General features: G+C 54.7%; 1 protein-coding gene across 3 annotated transcripts in view; it reads right to left on the bottom strand.

Moving 5' to 3' along the window:
- Positions 1–19,062, bottom strand: part of MID2 (midline 2) — a 68,672-nt gene that overhangs the window by 9,266 nt on the left and 40,344 nt on the right. For all 3 annotated transcript variants that reach the window (XM_038164820.1, XM_038164822.1, XM_038164821.1), the window contains exons 3-9: positions 16,673–16,768; positions 12,670–12,777; positions 10,397–10,545; positions 9,788–9,915; positions 8,665–8,808; positions 5,034–5,195; positions 97–304 (exon numbers count right to left, since the gene is read on the bottom strand). In XM_038164820.1, the coding sequence (XP_038020748.1) occupies positions 97–304; positions 5,034–5,195; positions 8,665–8,808; positions 9,788–9,915; positions 10,397–10,545; positions 12,670–12,777; positions 16,673–16,768 (995 nt within the window). The remainder of the gene's footprint in view (positions 1–96; positions 305–5,033; positions 5,196–8,664; positions 8,809–9,787; positions 9,916–10,396; positions 10,546–12,669; positions 12,778–16,672; positions 16,769–19,062) is intronic.

Below are 19,062 nucleotides of genomic sequence, written 5' to 3'. Positions count from 1 at the left end.
TCAGAGCCCATCCGCTGTAGAAGGGCACAGGGGGGGCATCTCTGGCAGAGGAAAGCATCTGGGAAAGCATCCCCCCTCACACAGGTGGTGCCTTACCAGGTGGAGGATCCCACCACCACCTCCCAGTAGTGGCAGCCGCTGTCGATGAAGACGTTGCCGGCCGCGCCGTAGCAGCCTGTCCCGCTGAACCGCTCCGGCGTGTGGCTCTTCTTCAAGGAGCTCTCGTCCTTCTCCATCTGCAGCCCGTCATTGGAGATCTTCAGCTTCTTGTGAGCCATCTTGGGGTCCAGCTTGAATGGCTGACCTGTGGGGAGGAGACACAAGGATCAGGATTTGTGTTATTAGCATCATGGTGCAGGAAAGGGGCTTCTGCACATCCCGTGCTCTCAGCTTTGCACATTTAATGGTGGTTTGCTTGGGTGTTTCCCCCAAAACCAGAGCAGATCTGACTGATGTCCCAGAGCTTTAACCAGACTCCTTTTTTGTTCATGATTTCCCTCTGAAAGTCCTCAGACTATCCCTGGATTTGCAAACAAAACCCCAAGATGCTACAAAGAAGCAAATTGAGTTCTGGTGGGTTTTGCTGCTGTGGTTTCATGCGAGATGCAGTAAAGTGCACACAGACACCGGAGAGCATTTCCATAGGGATTCACCTGCTTCAGGACAAAGCAAATGACAGCTGCAGAGAACATCTCAAGTTCTACCAATATCGTCACCCTCATGTTTTGGTACCCAGCTTGGGGCATGACTAGCTGTGTTCTCCTTCATGCTCTCATTTTTGGCTGCAGACACAGAGTCCCAGCAACAAGAAACAATGACACCACCACATCAATGGGGTCCTGAGGTTGGGCTGGGGACCCCCAGAACAGCCAGAAAACCCTGGAAAGCCAGGAAACACACAAGGAGAACCCCAGGACACCTGGGAACGTCTGCAAGGAGCTGCAACATCAGTGACTGTTGCAGCTGCAGAGCAGAGCTCATCTGTGCTGTGCTCTGAAACGTGATGGTAGCTCGTGCTGGTTTTCCTTGGAGCCCAATTTGCTGAATAATTGAGTTGAGGAGCCTGAAAGTAAAGCTGCAAATTGGGAGTGACCTGCCCCCTCCTTCTTCTGGCTGCTCTGATCTTTCTGCCATATCTTTTCCTGGCAGTAATGCAAAGAGACAAGCTCTGAGGAAGTGAGGTATAAAAATACTTGGCTCCATCAGGACAGAGACACTCACAGCTCTGTTTCCAAAGGCAAACCCTTTCTAAGGTCAGTGTGAAGAAGTGGAGCCCAGCCTTTATCACTGGTTTGTGCTGGCATGTCCTGGAGCATGTGCTTGAGCTGCATGCACAGGCAGTGAGTGTGATGGGCAGGCTCGGAGGGGTCGGAGGGTATTTCAGAGAACACAGCCAGGCACCTGCTACCCTTCCCAAAATATCACTCTGGCACTGGGAAAAAATATAGACTTCACAGAGGTCGTAACAGTCCCAACCTCAGCCCCCAGCATGGGAGCTGCCAAAGGAAGGGGGGGTCTGACTGTAGCCTTCACTCCCTGCTCCCCCACCACCAGCAGCCTCTGTGCCTCCCAGTCACTGTTCTCCAGCCCTCCAGCCCTGCCCTGCAAAGCCAAGGCTTGCAATGATTCCTCTCATCATTGATGATTCCTCTCGTCATTAACGTTTCCTCTCATCATTAACGTGTAGCTCCTTTATTTGTGGGATAAAGATTACCTTTATCCCACAGATTCAGCTTGCTGGGATATTCCTGATAGCCTTTTGCTGGTCATCCCTGCGTGAGGCTCAGGAGCTGTGGGGAAGCAGCTGCCTTCAGGGCTGGACACAGCCTGCACCCCTGGAGCTTTTATCAGCTGGATCAGCCCTCCCTTCCCAGCAGAGCCAGAGCGAGCAGAGCAGAGCAGAGGAAATCCTGTCTGGCACTGGGTGTGAGGGAGCAAAGAGGAGGCAGCCAGGAACATGGTCAAGGTCACTGGAATGCAGGAATGGAGCTAGGCAGAGGGAGGCGTGTGCTGGAGCTGCATCCCCACCCTGCAGGACCCCAGACACCCACCCTGCTCCTCTGGACCTCACAGGGCTCCTGCACCCATCACAGCGAGCAGGGGCTCACTGGCCTGGGATGCTCCTGTCACCCACCCAGAGGGACAGCGAGGACAGGCTGCCTGCTGCTTTACATAACAGCTATGGAAATAACTGGAATGAGGTCCCCAGGAGCAGCAGATGACATCCAACACTCAGCCAAATCCAGGAGCAGCAGCCCAGCCCACCGGGGGCCAGGGCAGGGGTGCCAGCGGTGTCACCAGTGCCCTGCAGCACAGCAGCTCCTCTGTGCCCCACTCCTCTGGCTGAGGGGCACGGGGACGGGGCAGGGCAGAGAGGGTGGACAGCTGGTGACTGCATTTGGCTGAAAATGTGTGGAGAGAAAGGAGGAATGGATATGAACTCTGCACCCAAGGATGCTGCAGGCACCCACCACGTTCTGCCCAGAGAGCAAAGAAAGCTGCAGGGACACAGGAGCACAAAGCCAGCCTTTCCTGCATTCTGTCCCTCCTCTCTGCCTGCAGTGGCACTGTCCCTACACCCACCAGCCATCTGAGATGCACATGTGGGGTACAGGACACCCACAGAGCACAGCTGCCAGCACCATCCTGTCCTCCCTGAAGACATCACCTTCAGCAAAGAAAGAAACAAAGATGCAGCACTATACTGCTGAGTCATCAACTCCTAGGAAAGCCATAAATCCATCTAAATTTTCACAGATTCCCTGCTGGGAAGTGTTTGCAGGGATCATCCTGCCCTTAAAAACACCTGCACTAACACGATTCAGTCAGTAACAATGACCTTGCAGCCCACTGCTCAGGCATCAAACCCACTCCTGACATCTCACAAGGGTTTCTGGATGGAGCCATCCTGTAGCAAACTAAGGTCTTGTCAAGATATGCAGAAATCAGGAAAAGCCAGAATTGCAAGGGAAAATAAGGCCAGGATGCAGTGGCCAAGGCAAGGGCTGTAAAACCCATTTCCCTGCACTTTATTTATGGCCAGAGCTGGGCCTGTCCCTGCATTCCAGCACTTTCAGCTACTTTTGGATTCTTGCTCCTAAATAAGTCTTGCTCAGGCCCAGCCTCAGCAGAAGATGGTCTCTCTGTCACTAAAGCAAACCTGTCCTCCCAAGCTCCTGTTCAGGAATGCAGATTTAGTGCCAGCACTGACAGCGCCGATGCTGCGGAAATCGATGTGTCCTGACACTGACCTTCTGGCGATGGAGAGATCTCTCCAGACATCCCTTCAGGAACAGAACAGGCTGTGAAATATGTTAATGGGCCGTTTCTGTGTTGAGCTGCTGACACTTCCACCAAGGTTACAGCAGTGGGAAAGCATGGGTCTGATATCCTCTGGATATTGTCCACTGGAAAAGGAGAATGCCTGGTCCCAAATACCAGCAGGAGGAAAAGCCAGTGGGGGCATGCTGGGGCTGCAGCACAGGGCAGCAGCACCACTGGACACCCAAAGGAGCCCTTGTCCCCTGAGGCTGGCCACAGAAGGAAATAAATCAATATATATTGTATCCATATATATGGCTAAATCAAACTTTCAGGAATTCAGAAGTTTCCACGAACACAGATGGCAGAGGAACACCAAACTGGTGGCAGAGAGGGATGTGCCCATCAATGCCACATGCCTCTCCTGCCCAACACCTGAGTGGGAAGTGAGATTCTTGTGGAAGGGGTTTTAGCACACTCACAATCACACATAACCTGCGCAGTGTCTCAGGTGGGGCTGCTCCAGGTTTCAAACATGCAGGAAGCTGCTGCAGACACATCCCTGCAGCAATGGGGGCTCAACACCTGGCTGGACTGTGACCGAAGCCAGTCCATCCCCAGGCCGGTGCCCTCAGAGCTGTGCTGGCAGCTCTGGTGGCTGGCACTCGGCTAGAATCACAGGGAGCAGACCCTGTCCTACAGGAGCTGCCACCTGCCCTTGCTCCCAGCTTCCCAAGCCGCCCGTTCCCCACTCCCAGAGCGAGCGCCTTTCAAAGCCAGGGAAGCACTGAGAAACAGCAGCTGCAGGAGGGATAAATTTTTAATGAACAGGCAGATTGGACTGGAGTTTGCTCCTCAGCAGCTCCCTCAGCCCCACTGCCTCAATGTTGTTTTATTCAGTTTAATGTCGCGCAAAGAAAAGGAGGTGGTAGAGGTGATAAATCATCATGAAAGCCTTGCTCAGGCAGAAGCAACTGTTGGGAGAGGGACAGATGGGAGGGCTGTGCTCACCAGGACTACAAAGAGACATGCAAGCACTGGGAAGGCACGAGCACAGGGCAGGCAGCCTGGAGAGACAACTTATTCCTCCCCCAACATCTCACACTGTCCCTCCCACGTCACCCTTCAGGCTATGGGTGCCACTGCTTCTGCTGTCTTTGCTGTCTTTCAATGGAAAAAGGTTTCCTATCGCAAACCCTGGAGCTCTGTCTGTGCCAGGACAGACAGGTCTAGCTCCACTGCTGTCAGAGCTCAGCTCTCCCTAAACTCGTTTAACCTTCCTTGGCATCCCCAGGGCACTGGAAAGAAAAATCTTCTGCTTTGTGTGTGGCTGCAAAGCCCCATCCACCACCATGGAGACACTTTTCAATCTTATGGCTTTCCAAACCACAACCTGTGCAAGCTAAGCCACACACAAGAACACAGTTGCTCTGTGACTCCTTGCATCAGCCCCAAAAAGCCCAGGGATGTAAAGCCACCAGAAGAATGGACCACCATGACCTAAGACCCTAGGGATGGGTGCTGACCGGAGCAGAGGGCTGATGGGAGCCCCTGGCACCACATGGGGTATCAGGAGACCATCCCTGAGGTAGGGAAGGAACAGAGGCACCAAGGGAGATGGGCACTCCAGTGATTTAACAACACAGTGCTTCCATCCCCCTGCCAGCCGCTGCCCGCTCCCCGGGAGCACTCAGCCACACCCCAGGCACCCCGGGGCCCTGGAAACTCTCCTCCCCCACCTGCCACGGCCAGCTGAGTGCCCGGGCACCTACTGTTGGTCTTGAGGCGGGCGGGCTCGCTGTTCCGGCTGCCCGCCTGGTTGATGGCCTTCACCAGGAAGATGTAGCGGGTGCCACTCTGCAGCCCGTGCACTGTGTAGTGGTTCTGCTTGATGTTGGGCACGATCATCCAGCTGTCCATGGAGTTGTAGAGACCTGCAGTGCAGGAGAGGGGCAGAGATTTATTCCCAGGGAAGGACAGAATACAAAGCCTCTGTGCTGCTCATGCAGAGCTCATGACCACGTGTCCCTCGGAAGGATTTACCACCCGCCTGGGAGTTCAGAGTGGCAGGGAAATTTCCAGAGCTAACAAATCCCAGCAACACAGAATCTCTTCCATTATCACACAAAGGCAATGTTGGTAAGGCAGGACCAGGGCTGCAGCGCTGGCGTCTTGGGATGCTGCCATGGGAAGCGATGGGGAAAGGGTGCAGAGAAAAGGGAATGCAGCCAGCAGCACCTTCCAGCCAGGGCAGATGGCAGAGGAAGCCGTGGGTGCCTGGGAGGGGGTGATGGCCACCATCTTCCCACCACCACCTCACCATCACTCTCTCCCGTGTCTCCGCTCCCACGGGACAGCCTCCCGCCTGCTCCAGGGCCCCAGTATGCAATTCCAGCAGCAGAAAGGGATGCATTTGCACCCAAATCGATGTGTTCACAACTGAATCTTGCTCCTGCCCAGTCCGCAGTGCTCCAGGGTGGGAAGTAAAAATCCATGGCTAAGGGAGGCTGATGCTTGGCTCCCTGAATAGACTGGTCTGCACAGTGGTTCAAAGAAAATGAGCTCCCAGTGAAGGGATCCAGACACTTGGAAACCATTCAGCAGGCTGAACTCTTTCTGGAAATGGGAAGGAATGAAGACTCCAAGACCATGGAGGTGCCAAACTGACTGCTGCAGTGATTTGCAGTGTCAGAGCTACAGGGCCTGGCATGTGTGGAAATGTAGTGCTGTACCTCAGGTGGGGTGACACAGCGCTCCAGGAAAGGGGAAAAGCCTTACATAATGCCACAGGCTGCTCCTGCCATCGGCATGACTGGGATGAGGACCTGAGTAGCTGAACTGGGGGGACAAAGATGCTCTGGGGCTCAGGGGAAACCAGGGCAGCTATCACAGCACAGGGGTAAGGCTTTGAGCCAAAAGGAATAAGGAAGCATGGAAGAAGTAGCTGGAGGCTTCCTAGATCTGGTGAGAGGTGAGGAGTGCATTGTGAATTTGGGGTGACTGCAGGGGGGGTTTCAACATGTGCAGGGCTGGGAGGCAGGAGCTGGGAATGCTCCACACCTTTTTTTGCAACGGCTTCCAATTCATTTACCTTCAGTGGCTGGCTCAGCTGCAGGACAAGGGCAGGTTGCAGTCCCTGTCACCCTGGATTTGGTTTGCGATACACACGGGGATGGCCGAGGGGCACAGAGGAGTGTGATGTGAAGTAGAAAATAAAACAGATGTGATCCTGATTGCAGCCTGCATGCAGAGCTGCTGCCGTTGGAGCGCACAGCCTCCAGCCCGGCCCGGTCTGTGTCACCTTCCTGCAGGAAGGACCAGCTGGGGATGCTCCACCAGGAAGAAAGAGGTGGCTGAGAGATGACAATGAGAAGGACTTGACACTCCAAGTAGGTTTCTTTTGCAAAATAACCTCAAAGAGCTTGGCCTTGAAGACTAACCTCCTCGCTCCTACCCTCGCCAAAGCTTTAAAAAATCCCTTTTATTGTAGCATTCATCATCCTCAAAAATGTCTGGCTCTTGCCAAACTCTTGGCTTTGATGGAAGCATGAAGGGGATGGGTTCCACAGGCCAACTCTGCACACCTTGGAAAGGTATTTCCTCTCCTGGTCAGGCCTCCAGCTCAGTGTTTCAGTGTCTTTTCACATGAGTTCAGCCAGGGCTCACACAGTCCCATGACCCAAACTGCTATTGCAAGGGGCAGTATGTTATTAATTTTCTTCTCAGGGATTTAATTGATGTTTTCCTCACTCGTCCTACAAAGAGCAACCTGGAGGTTGCTGGCTGGCCAAGGAGGACACTTCTGACATGTGGCCCTCTGGGCTCTCCTCCAGCACTGCCCTCACTGTTCCTCACCATCACGGTCTCCACAGCTCCTCCTCTCCCAGTGCCTGTGCCAGACCCCAGAGGTGGGCAGGTGACTCATTCCCAAGTCCCTCAGTGTATGAGACTCCAAGCCACATGTGTCCATAGTGGCACCAGGGAAAAGGTGAGAGCAGATCCTTCCCTGGCATCGTCCCAGGGCAAGGGCACTAGGTGCAGCAGGGGAAATCCTGAATGGAAAAGGGCAAAATCCTCCCAGCTGAGGGTGAGGAAGCACTGGATGCTCCATCCCTGAACAGTCCTTCTTCCTCGAGGAGCAAGCCCTGAGCAACCTGTCAGCCCAAAATGCCCAGGGCTAGCACAGGGACCTTCAGACATCCCTCTCCTACCAAAACCACACCGTGACACCAGCAAGTCCCCATCTTGTCCACAGCTGGAACTGCAGGGGACATGGAGCTGGTGGCCATCCAAGAGCAGAGCCAGAGAGGTGGCTGAGCTCTCCAGGCTTCCAGAGGACCAAGTGCTGGAGACAACGTGCTCTAGCGGGGAAGGAGAGGAGAGCCAAGCAGGGCGGGTCTGGCTGTGGCAGCGCTGGCACCCGACAGCCACCATGGAAAGGAAACGCATCATCTTGTTTTCCAAAACAAGGACAAAGGCTGGGCCAGGGCAGGGGAGGTGAGATCCAGCTTGGAAAGTCACAGGGAACTTTCTCTGGCAGCTTCCTGCACATTTCAGAGTGCACTGAACAGCCTTCCGGAGCCGTGACACCGTGCTGCCGGTGCCAACGTCCTTCCAGCCAGCGGGACAGACTGACGGCAGCCCAAACACCCGCTCTGAACCACTTTGTCAGCACTTCTCACAATGGCAAGTGCTGCTAGGAAAACCAGGAAGAAAACTTTCTCACAAGCCACAGACCATCAGTGATTCTGTCCTCAGTGACTCTGTGGTGATCAGTGATTCTGTCCTCGGTCCTCAAATCAAATCCCATCCCTGTGAGACAAATCTGTGGCACTGTGGAAAAAACAACTAGGTATGGCAGTAATTTTCATTAACAATTACCTCAGGAAATATGCCTCAGAGCTGTTCCAGAGGGTTTATAAACCACCCTAGTTATCAGCCATGGAGCAGCCAGCGCTGCCCTGCAGACGATCTCAGCTATCCACGGATCTGGGAGCTGTGAGATGGACAAGAGCCTCCAATGTTCCTGATGCTTCACCAAGTTGGGGCTGATGACACCAAATGCAGACCAGAACACCTCAGGGATGGCCCCCCCAACACGGGGAGGTATCCATTGCTCTGATCCACTAGCCCTTGGTAGATCCTTTGCTGCTGTTTCCTCCACAAATACCCAGACTTTAAAACCACTGATGAACCTGAGAACCTTTTCCTTACAGAATCCCAGAATGCTTTGGTTGGAAGGGACCCAAAAGCTCATCTAGTGATCCTCCCTGCCATGGGCAGGGACACCCTCAGCTATCCCAGGTTGCTCCAAGCTGGCCTTGAACACTTCCAGGGATGGAGCAGCCGGAGATTGTCTGGGCAACATGGGATTCCTTGCTGAAGGGGAGTGTGGTGACTTACTGATGAAGTTGGCCTGGCCGGTGAAGATGGTGTACTGGAGCTCGTAGGAGCTGACGCTGAACTCGTCCTCTGACATCCAGTGCACAGTGATGGTGTCATGGGAGGCCGTGCAGAGCTCCTCACGAACTGACGGTGGGTTCGGCGCTGTGGGGTGGCACAGACCACAGACTTTGGTCAGTTGGGGCATTCCTTCCTTAAAAACCCAGGCCTTTTCCACTCATCTTAGGACTGAGATGGGCTTGCGGCAGGAGTGGTCTCTCAACACCAAAACCTCTCTCATTTAATCTATCATTGTGTTTCCCACTGAACTAAACCCTTTAGTTTAACAAGGCAACCAGAGGTCAGAGCACAGAGCAGTGGCTGCTCCAGCAGGTCTGACACCCCCACCCTGAAAGAGGCTGAGATCCACTTCCAAATCCACTTATTTCCCTGCCCTGGTTGTGGAGTAAGTATTTCATCCCACAGCTGATCTGGACATGCTTGTGTTAATCTTTCACTGAAAGCTGATCGGCTTCATGATGATAAAATCGGATTTGGGTGAGCGAGGATGTCCTTGCCTCCCTGGAGCTCTCATTCCTCCAGTGCTCCAGCACAGGCTGATCCAGCAGCCATTGCTGCTCCCAGCCCACCAAGGGCAGCAATCAGTCTGTGCTGGGGCATCAGGGAAGCTGTGAGGGGCCCACTGAGGTCCTGCCCAGAAGGGTTCGTAATTTAGAACCAAGTGACCCAGAAAAAGGGCAGCAAAAGAGAAACGTTAAAGCACAGAGTGCCTTAGAAGTATAATAATTAGTTAATTCATCATTCCTCCCCTGTAATCCTTATGGACCCTTACATAATCCTTATCTCTCTTGCATCCTTATGGACATCAGCCTCCCCCACCAGGTCACGGAGACCATAATTTTTAAGCTTTCTGGTATTTTCCATGGGTCCTCCAGGAACAGCAAGGTGAAACAGGAGGATGGGGCTATGTCACTGTCCTGGGCACAGCACAGGCCCTGCTCTGCCACAGATGACCTGGTGCTTGTTACTGGTTCAGTCCTGAAATAGGTCTGCCAGCCCTTGGTGGAGCACAGGGCAGGGGACTGAGGGAAACATACACAGTGGAGCACACCTGAGCCCTCACCTGTAAGATAATCCAGCCCCTCCAGCAGCTTCTTCTCTCTGGAAAAATCTAAAGCAAAGTTTTCAAAGGCATCATTAAAATTGATATCTGGTATCAGGACTTGCGAGGATGCAGTTGCCATGGCGACCCTGGAAGGAAAGAAGGGACCATCAGTATGCAACAGGGTGCACGAGGGAGGCCCAGGGATGGGGACAGCCTCACTGTGCCTCACCTGCTGTCAGGAAAACAGCTTGCACCTACAGACCACTGCCCCCACCCAGGAGGGTGGCCTAGCCTGGGGACAGGCTCCCTGAGAGTGGAGGGGGCTCCACCCCTGGGGTTTACAGCTTTGACTGGCCCCTGAACTCCCTTTGGACTGGCATTTCCACCACTTTCCTACCCCAGGGAAGGGGACTTGCTCCCGCAGAATTATTAGGACCTGCCGTGCAGCCCCCGTCCTGTGAGGGATGGGAACCTGACCCCGGGGTTTATTTGAGGACAGCACAGTGGGAGGCTGCAGGGATGGCTGGGGACCTCCAGGGAAATGACTGGAGGGGACTTGGGTCATCTCTGGGCAGGGACCTACAACCGGGGGCCAGCTCCAGCAGAAGGGTCCCCAGCGCAGCCCACCTCTCGGCCACGTTCCTGGCAGTCTGCAGGAACCGCGCGTGGTCGTTCTCCTTCAGGATGTGCTCGGCCTGGTTGATGAGGACGGTGGAGCGCTCCAGGCACTGCCGGCAGTTGGCAACCTGCTGGGCCAGCTTCCGCAGCTTCATCACCTGCCGGAGAGCAGAGGGACACGGCGTGCTCAGAGAGGCTTCAGAGGCACAGAGGGAACCCTGAGCCAGCACTGATCACGGCGAGCAAGGAGCGGTGAAAGGGCACAGGAATGTCCCAATGGCTCTGGGCAGGGAGCACAGCAAGCACTTTCCATGGTAAATTTTGCTGGGGGTGGGAGAGCCCCAGAGCACAGCCTGCGCTTGCTGTGAGGGTCCCATATGTGATGGACCCTGGAGAACAACGCGCCCTCTCTCCACTCCTCCCGTGCAAACACAATGTCCCCCCATGCCAGCCCGAGGAGAGCAGGCTGCCATGAGACTCCTGCCAGTCACTCAGCACAGGGCACCCAGGAACAGGGGAAGTGTTTACAGAGCTGCTGGAAGAGATCCCATTCACAGGTGCTGAACTGAACTGCAGGGTGACCAAGGTATGAGGGAATCTGCATGTTCTCCCCCTCCCTTCTCCCAGGCTCCATACATCCATTGGGCCATTTGTCAGGGAAAGCAGGGCACAACAAATGGAAAACCAAATGTCAATCCATCAGGAAAGCAGCTGGAGCACTTCAAACCAGCTACAGCCTCTAGAGGTTACTCCTTTCTCCACTGCTTCTGCAGAGGGTTTGGGCACTAATCTGTGCCCTTCACCCCTACCCAGCTGCCAATTGTAGGAAAACAACATTTTGGAGCTTCCAGGTCTTTCTAAGCATGGCTGGAACTGGACAGCAGAGCCTGGAAGAGTCAAGGAAGAGGGTGGGAAGAGCAAGCAGACAGACAGATGGACCGGCAGACGGCACCGTTACATAAAATATGTTCCCTGGAGTGCTTGGGGTAGAAGCAGGATCTCAAAGCACCCACTGCTGCCAGGGTGTCCTGGAGCTGGGCCGGTGGCTCTTCTGCCTTCACACGTGGTGGAACCTGCTCCCAACTGCCTGGCAGCATCTGTATTTGGGGCTTGGCCACGGGTACTGTGGTGGGAGCCCAGTGCACACCCAAGCTCAGTGAGAACAGCAGTGGGGTCATGCAGGCTCCCCAGGCACCCTCAGAGCTACAGCCCTCCAGCCCTCTTGCTGCTGCACGTGGAGAGCCCAGAAGGGGAGGCTGATGTCTCAAACACCAACAGCTGGACAGGTGCAGAGCCAGTTGAGGGGTGTTGGGGCTGCAGAAGGGGCCCCAGGGAGGTAGGGCAGCACTGTCCTGGGACAAACATCCTTGCTGTGGTTTCTGGAGGTAAGCACAACACAGCACACCACAGGAACGAGATGAAGCAGTGGCATGGGCTGTAGGGGAACCAAGACCACAAAAGACCCCTGAAGCCTCTGACCCATTTCCAGAAACGTCTGGAGGGATGGACTGTGCATGAGAACTGATTTGCAGAGAAAGTGAGAACTCCCAGGAAAGGCAAAACTTACCTATAAAAAGGTTCCCCCCGTGAGCACAGGCAGTGGCCCCAGGACCCTGACTCATCTGTCATTCCTTTAAACCATGAGCATCTATGAATCTTGGGTCCCTTCCCCTTTGGGGTGGGATGCTACACATAGGAACCACCGGGAAACACCTGGAGCCACTGGAGGAAAGGTCCAAACACTCCCACAAAGATGAGGGTGAGAAGCAGCTCCCCCTCAGCTGTGCTGCAATGCAGAGCATGCAGCCTCTGCTCTCTGCAGCACTGAACTATGGTCCTTCAATATTAATTCTACATTATTCTATTCGAACCACAGTGGTGAAGAGCCCTGAGGAAGCTGTCTGGAGTGATCCAAGCCTCTGCACCAACTTGTCACGCTAACCAACACACTGTTCCTCCTCCAGCCAGCACATGCTTTGTCCTCAGCAGAGGAGCCCTGGGGCAGCAGCGGTGACAGGCACCTGCATGGTGTGGAGGGCACGGAGGGCAGCACCAGGGGACACCTGGAGTTTGGACAAGGAGATGCACGGGTGCTGCTCAAAGCAAACCCTTCATGGCAATGCAACACACGCCGCTGCACGCTCTGCCCGAGGCTGGCACGCCCCAGCGTCACTGGCTGCGGGAGTGCTGCTCCTAGACAGGAGGGGCAGACACTGCAGCGGCCACCCCGCGGGCACACGAGGGGACCTGTGACCAGGGACACATGAGCTGGGACCCCTCACCTTTGTCTCCTTGATCTTGACGGCGATGACCTGCTTGCGCTGGCGGATGATCTCCATCAGCTCATCACACTCCTCCATCAGCTTGGCCTCGTGCATGGCTGTGTTCACCTGGCCAGGAACAGCAGCACACGGGTGTCGGGAGGGACACACAGCACACGGGTGTTGGGACGGACACACAGCACACGGGTGTTGGGACGGACACACAGCACACGGGTGTTGGGAGGCACACAGAGCACACGGGTGTCGGAGGGACACACAGCACACGGGTTTTGGAAGGCACACACAGCACACGGGTGTTGGAGGGACACACAGCACACGGGTGTTGGGACAGACACACAGCACACGGGTGTTGGGAGGCACACACAGCACACGGGTTTTGGAAGGCACACACAGCACACGGGTGTTGGAACAGACACACAGAACACGGGTTTTGGAAGGCACACACAGCACACGGGTGTCAGGAGGCACACACAGCACGCTCTCATGGCTGTGCTCACAGTGGTGCACACACAGAGTGCAGTGGGGGCACAAGCAGAGGTTCCAGTCCTCTGCCTTCAGGGAAGACCAGTATCCGTGGGAGGATGGACAGGACAGGACAAGAGGGAATGCACTTCATGGAAGAGGAATCGAGCCCTAGCACTTCATTAAAGCACACTACAGGACAGAAATCAGTTTTCCTCATTTTATACTCCCGAATCCCTCTGAAACAAGGCAGCCTAGAGTGAACCACATTTTTGCTACAGGATCTTTTTTTAAACCTGGCCAGCAGATTATGCAACACTGGAGTGGGAGACAGCTGATGGTCTGCAAAGAGAGCTCCACTGAGGAAAAACAGTGGAAAATCTTCCCAATCTGCTGCATGTGGAGGGGGGCGGGGAACAGCCCCAGGGTTTGGAGCCTGCAGCAAGCTGCTGTGGCAGAGCTGCTGTCCTGCTGTGGCACTGCTGCCGTGGCACTGCTGCCATGCTGGTGTGGCAGTGCTGTTGTGGCAGAGCTGGCAGCACCCTGGTCCCTCAAAGCTGTGTGCCCACAGGGATGGCTGTCACCCCAACTTCCCAGGAGCACAAACCTGGACTCCCCCTCTCATTTAGCTCCTGGGACACATGAGGGTGAGGGAATAGGAGGCTGAAGGCTGTGCACAGCAAGGGGCAAGAGAGAAATGTTGGGCCAAGGGACAGCACAGGAGACAGGGGCACCTCAGCTTTGCCCTGGGTCCATCCCTCCAACCAGCTGCTGCCCAACTCAGGCCTGGAGCGTTCCCCTTCCAGGATGGCTACAGCACAACGTAATCTGTAGCCATCCACAGCCTGCCCAGGGCAAGAAATCTCCCCTCAACCACGTTGATGTTCGGGGGGCTGGAGGCAGGTGAAGTTGCAAAGGACACCACAGTCCCTTTCCCAGCTGCCTTCTGCCAAAACAGGAGCATTTTCGAGGCTGGGGTGCCCTCAAAGGGCCAGCAGAGCATGGGGGGGGTACTGCAGACCAGGACTGCTCCACTGGCAGAGCTCTGGCTCAAGAACACCTGGACACTGGCCAAACCACTCTGTATGGATGAACCAGCTCCCAGGTAAATGCTGGGTTTGGGAGCACTCAGCAGGTGCTATGGCTGCAGGAGAGCTGGGCAGCCTTTAGTTGTAACAAGGGAGAGAAAAAATATTTCACCCACCTCAGTGCTGGGGGAAAATGTGCTAGGGACAACAGTCCTGAAATAAACCAGCTCCGGGAAAAGCCTGTCCTGCACCTCATGGGCATGAGAAGCAGCATCTCAGCCCACAGCCTGACTCACATGCAGGCAAGCCTCCTCCTGGCAGCTCGGGGATGGAGCAGAGGACCCCATCTGTCCTCCACAGTCCTCAAGAGGTTTTTGGCTGTGTAGCAGCTGTGCCTTGGGGACATCAGGAGCCCACGCCCAGGCTGCCGTGACACAGAGGCCACAGTCCCACGGCACACCTGCAGCTTCTGCTCTCCCCACAACGGGACACTGGGCTGGTACCATCCCTGTTTTACAAACTCAGCTTCTCTGCAGGGCTGTTATCTGCCCTCCCTGGTCCACATTTCCATCACTCCACAGGATTTGGCCATTTCGACCTCTCTCAGTAGAGCCCCCCATGCACCAGTGTCACTCTGAGGGGCAGCACAGGCTCAGGGCCTTGAGTACACTTGTAGTGCCCTTCTCTGGGGTGAACCCCAGTCCCTCAAGGTGCTGGTGGTACCATTCTCTGGACATGCCATGAGATTTACACTGAATGTTTCTGAGGGGCAGAGTACATGGGGATTGCATGTGCCTGCCTGTGTGCCATGTCTGCAAATATCTCAGAACAAAATTCCCTGGAATTAGATTGGTGGAGAGCACAGATATTTTCTGCTTCACAGTTTACTGTGCTCTCTGCGAAGGGGCCTCCAAGGGCCTGGCTGTGCATTCAACATAGCTGAGAAATGTTATTTGAACTGTTATTTTAAGCAGAGCGTCTGACAAAGCTGAAAACTCACAAACTCTGTCAAAAATGACAGCTTAGAGGTCTCAGACTCTGAGGATCAGACAGAAATACCAAATATCTTCCAATTTATCCTATGTCAGGTCATTAAGACATTGGAGCTGGATTCAAAAGAATGGGTTTGGAAGGACATCCAGCCGCATCCCTGCTCTATCCCTGGTGGGTTCTCCGAGCCAAAGCATGGCCCATCAGAGCAGCAAGGGCTGGTGACTGCCACCAGAGCTCTGCAAGGGCATCCTGGCTCCTTCTCTCTCTGCCAAACATCCATGCTATCTGTATTCCTAGACCCAGTCCAAGCCCACTGAGCCCTGGGGAAGAAGAAGCCCAGGAGAGACCGTTCCAACAAAGCCATTCCTACTGCAGAGTGATGCACAGGCAGAGCGAAGCAGGACAACACCAGTGACACAGAAGGCCAGCAGTGCTGCAGAGCCAAGTGGGATTTGTCTGCTCCTTATTTTGGCTGGAAGTTCAGAGCATCTCAGCTCCCTCCTCCTTCTCTTTGCACACTGTGTCAGTGGCTGCCAGCTGCTGGCGGCACACTCGCCCTGCTGGCACTCACAAAAAGGGCTTTTGCACTCACTTCCTCCTGCCAGATCATCGGGACATTATTGAGGGAGTGAAGAACAAAGCGCTGATGCTGCCTGCAGAAACCACAGGCCTTGAAGCACCTTCACGGCCCCAAACCTCAGCTGCTCTGAGATTCAGGTGGTGAAGGACAAGCTGCAGCTCCCTAGGCAAATGCATCATAGATGCTTTGCTGTGGGCAAATGGACCCACCCTGCACAGGAGGAGCCCTTGTACTGCTGCAGCATCCCTGCATCCTGCCGCCGCATCCCTCCATCTCACTCACAGCATCCTGAGGCAGCATCCCCACATCCCACCACACATTCCTGCATCCTGCTGCCTGCTGGGCCCATGGGATGGCTTGGGGAGTGCAGGGGAGGCACAGGACTTGCACGCCCTGCAAGGCCTGGGGTGCTGTGGGTGAAGTAAACAATTGTTGTGTTCTCTCAGGCACTGGCAAACTCCCCCTGAGTCCATGGCTGCAATCCTGGCAGCAGCCTGGGGTTCAGTCCTGCGGGAAGCTTGTGGTTCAAGGAATTGCTGCATGCTCGGTGTCACCCAGCTGAGACCTCTTTGCAGGCTCAGTGTCACCCAGTTGATGAGCCTTGTCACAGGCTCAGTGTCACACGGCTGAGCCTGTTTTCACACTCGGTTTCACTCAGTCTTCCACCAAAAGCAGCTGCTGCCCCCAGCACAGAGCAGCAGGCAGGTCCTCCTGCCCGGAGCCAGCTCAGTAGCTCATGTCTCTTCTCAGTGGCTCCCAACCATGACAACCCTTTCAGACCCCTGAGAACCATCCCTGTGTCCTCCACTGCTTGGGATTACCCCCACACTCGTCTCTGCTCCCAGGGGAGCCCCAGGAAATGGGGTGATCCATGCATTGCCTCCCTAGAGCTGAGAGCTGCCCCGGACACCTCCCCCAGCCCCCCCTGGCCCTCACCCACCTCCACTTGCTGGCAGATCTGTATCAGCTTGGCCATCTGGTTTTCCAGTTCGCTGTTGCGCTTAACCAGGTTGGTGAGATTTGTCTCCAGGGTTTGCTGCAGGTCCAGAAATGGGAGAAAGAGGAAAAATACAGAGATCAGCAAAGCTGGAGTGTCCCCCGTCCCCTGCCAGCAGCTGAGACCCTCTGCCACCAAGCACACTGCTTGAGGGAGGGACACTGGAGTAACCTTGGGCAAAGGCTCTGGGGGTCCTGGGCAGCTCCTGGTCCATGCCAGGCTGTGCCACACGGGAGACACTGAGCCCAGCACTGCGGTGACCCTGGGCTGTCACTAGCTGGAGAGGACAGCATGGGTGTCTGCCCTTTGCCACTCCTTTGGAGAGCAAATTTTCACTATTTTCATCGTCAATTTTGTTCTGCACAGGGTGAGGGAGATGAACAAAAGCTTGATGAGCCATAGGAGAGGGATGTCCTCTCTGCCAACCACTTCAGCTGGAGCTACAATGGCACAGGCAGGGAGAGCTCAGCTGCACTGTGCAGGCTTTCACTCCCCAGCCACGCTGCCCTTTGCTCACCAGAGCAGATCTCAGCCAGCAGATCACAGCCAGAGAATCTGGGCCAGAAGGTTATGAGCAGTGGATCGTGGCTGGTGGATCCCAGCCAGCAGCTCTCGACCAGGAAGTCATGACCAGTGGATCACGACCTGAGAGGAGAGGGATGCAGGGCCTGCTCTGGTGCCCACAGGCTGCATTGCTCTGGGAGAAGGAGGGGATCCAGGGAAGCACCGATGAAGACCCCATCTGAGGGGATATTGATACCCATGGCCATGGGGGGAACACAGTTTCGGGGTGTTCATTTCAGAGACACAGCATTGCCAGTTCCACGTGCTCTGCTAACGGGAATGCTTTATAACAAAGCACTCGCTACCTGTTGCAGCGCTTGTCAGAAAATGATATCCTATTAATATTTTAAACTCCAGGGCTGGAAGAGGGTCCCTGAGGTGGTTCATTCATCTGCAGGTAGGAACTGCAGTCTGAGGCTTTCATCTGACTCCAGCAGGCCCATAAACATTGCTCCTCTCCGTACACATGGGTAACTGGGGGCTCCTGAGCCAGGAGAACTTGAATTACAGGCACAGAGCACAGGCAGAGCACTCATTCCTGAAAAACCACTGGCTCCTAAAATATCCCGAGCTCATTTGCAACCCTGAAAATTGCTGGCCAAGGGCAAGTAAGGCAGAATGCAGGAACAGGCTGGAGAAATGGAATAAAACCCAGAGAGCCTTGGTTATGCCAGATGGGTTTGCAGAGTGGGGCTGTATGGATAATGGAAAAGCCAGCTGCTCCCGCCCCCCTCTCCTCATAACCCAATATTATAAACATCATTTCACTACAGCAACGAACATTTCACTTGCTAATTACCTCCCTCATCACCAGCGTGGCTGCACTGAGGTTGCAGCTTTGAACTCACACCAATCTGCTTTAATCTTCCAGGCTGTGATGGAGGGCAGGGCGGGGGGCTGGGGTACAGCTTTGAAGCACGTGTGCCCAACCCCATTTGCAGCATCCCAAGTTTTCTAGGGGATGGTATCACTCCTCTCATCCACAAACACACACAAACCCTATCCCCAAGCACCAATCCCTTCATCACACATCCTCTGTGGCAATTGGAGGTGCTATTCTGGTGTCAGCGATGGTTCCACAGCCCTTTGCTGCTCCCCTGCCCCTCAGTGCACCCACAGACCCTCGCTGCCAACCCCTCTGCATCCCAGGAAATCATAGATGGAATGTTTCCATCTGTTTGATGTGCTGAAACGAATAAAATGGGCTTGAAGCCTGGATCACACCAGCTGGTTATTTTGTAGGTGTATATAAATTACAGCAATTACAGGGGTTGGGTTTTAATTGCTTTATAAAATGCCCGTCATTTCCCCAAACCTCCGCCTTCTCTCCTGAAACACAAATAGGTGATTTCTCTACAACTGGGGAGACAAGTGAGAAAAAGTGATAAAAAGGCCTTGGGCAGGAGTCATTGGTGCTGCGTGGGGAGGAGGGCCTGGGTAACCCAGGGACAGCGGGACCAGAAAGGGAAGTGCCCAGGCACCCTGGGACAGGGGCTGATCCTCCCCCAGGCCGAGTGTCAAGGACCCACAGGATCAAACCCTCCCACGACTCCAGCAGCTCAGCACCTGCGCCCCTTTACCTGCCAGTCACCAGACACACAATAAATCCATTCCCACCCTGCCAGAGGTGAGCAATCTCACAGCACTGGCCTGCAAGTGCCAATGCTCATGTTTGTTCAGTTATGGCCCAAAGGGCTACAACTCTTTTTCCTCCAAATACCAAACAAGTTGAACTAAACACAGATTTATTTCTCTGTTTGAAGAAGGCA

This window comes from Motacilla alba, chromosome 4A (assembly GCF_015832195.1).
Source record: "Motacilla alba alba isolate MOTALB_02 chromosome 4A, Motacilla_alba_V1.0_pri, whole genome shotgun sequence".
NCBI classification, from domain to species: domain Eukaryota; kingdom Metazoa; phylum Chordata; class Aves; order Passeriformes; family Motacillidae; genus Motacilla; species Motacilla alba.
Note: the sequence above shows the minus strand (reverse complement) of the source record. Positions and strands in the feature narration are given on the sequence as shown.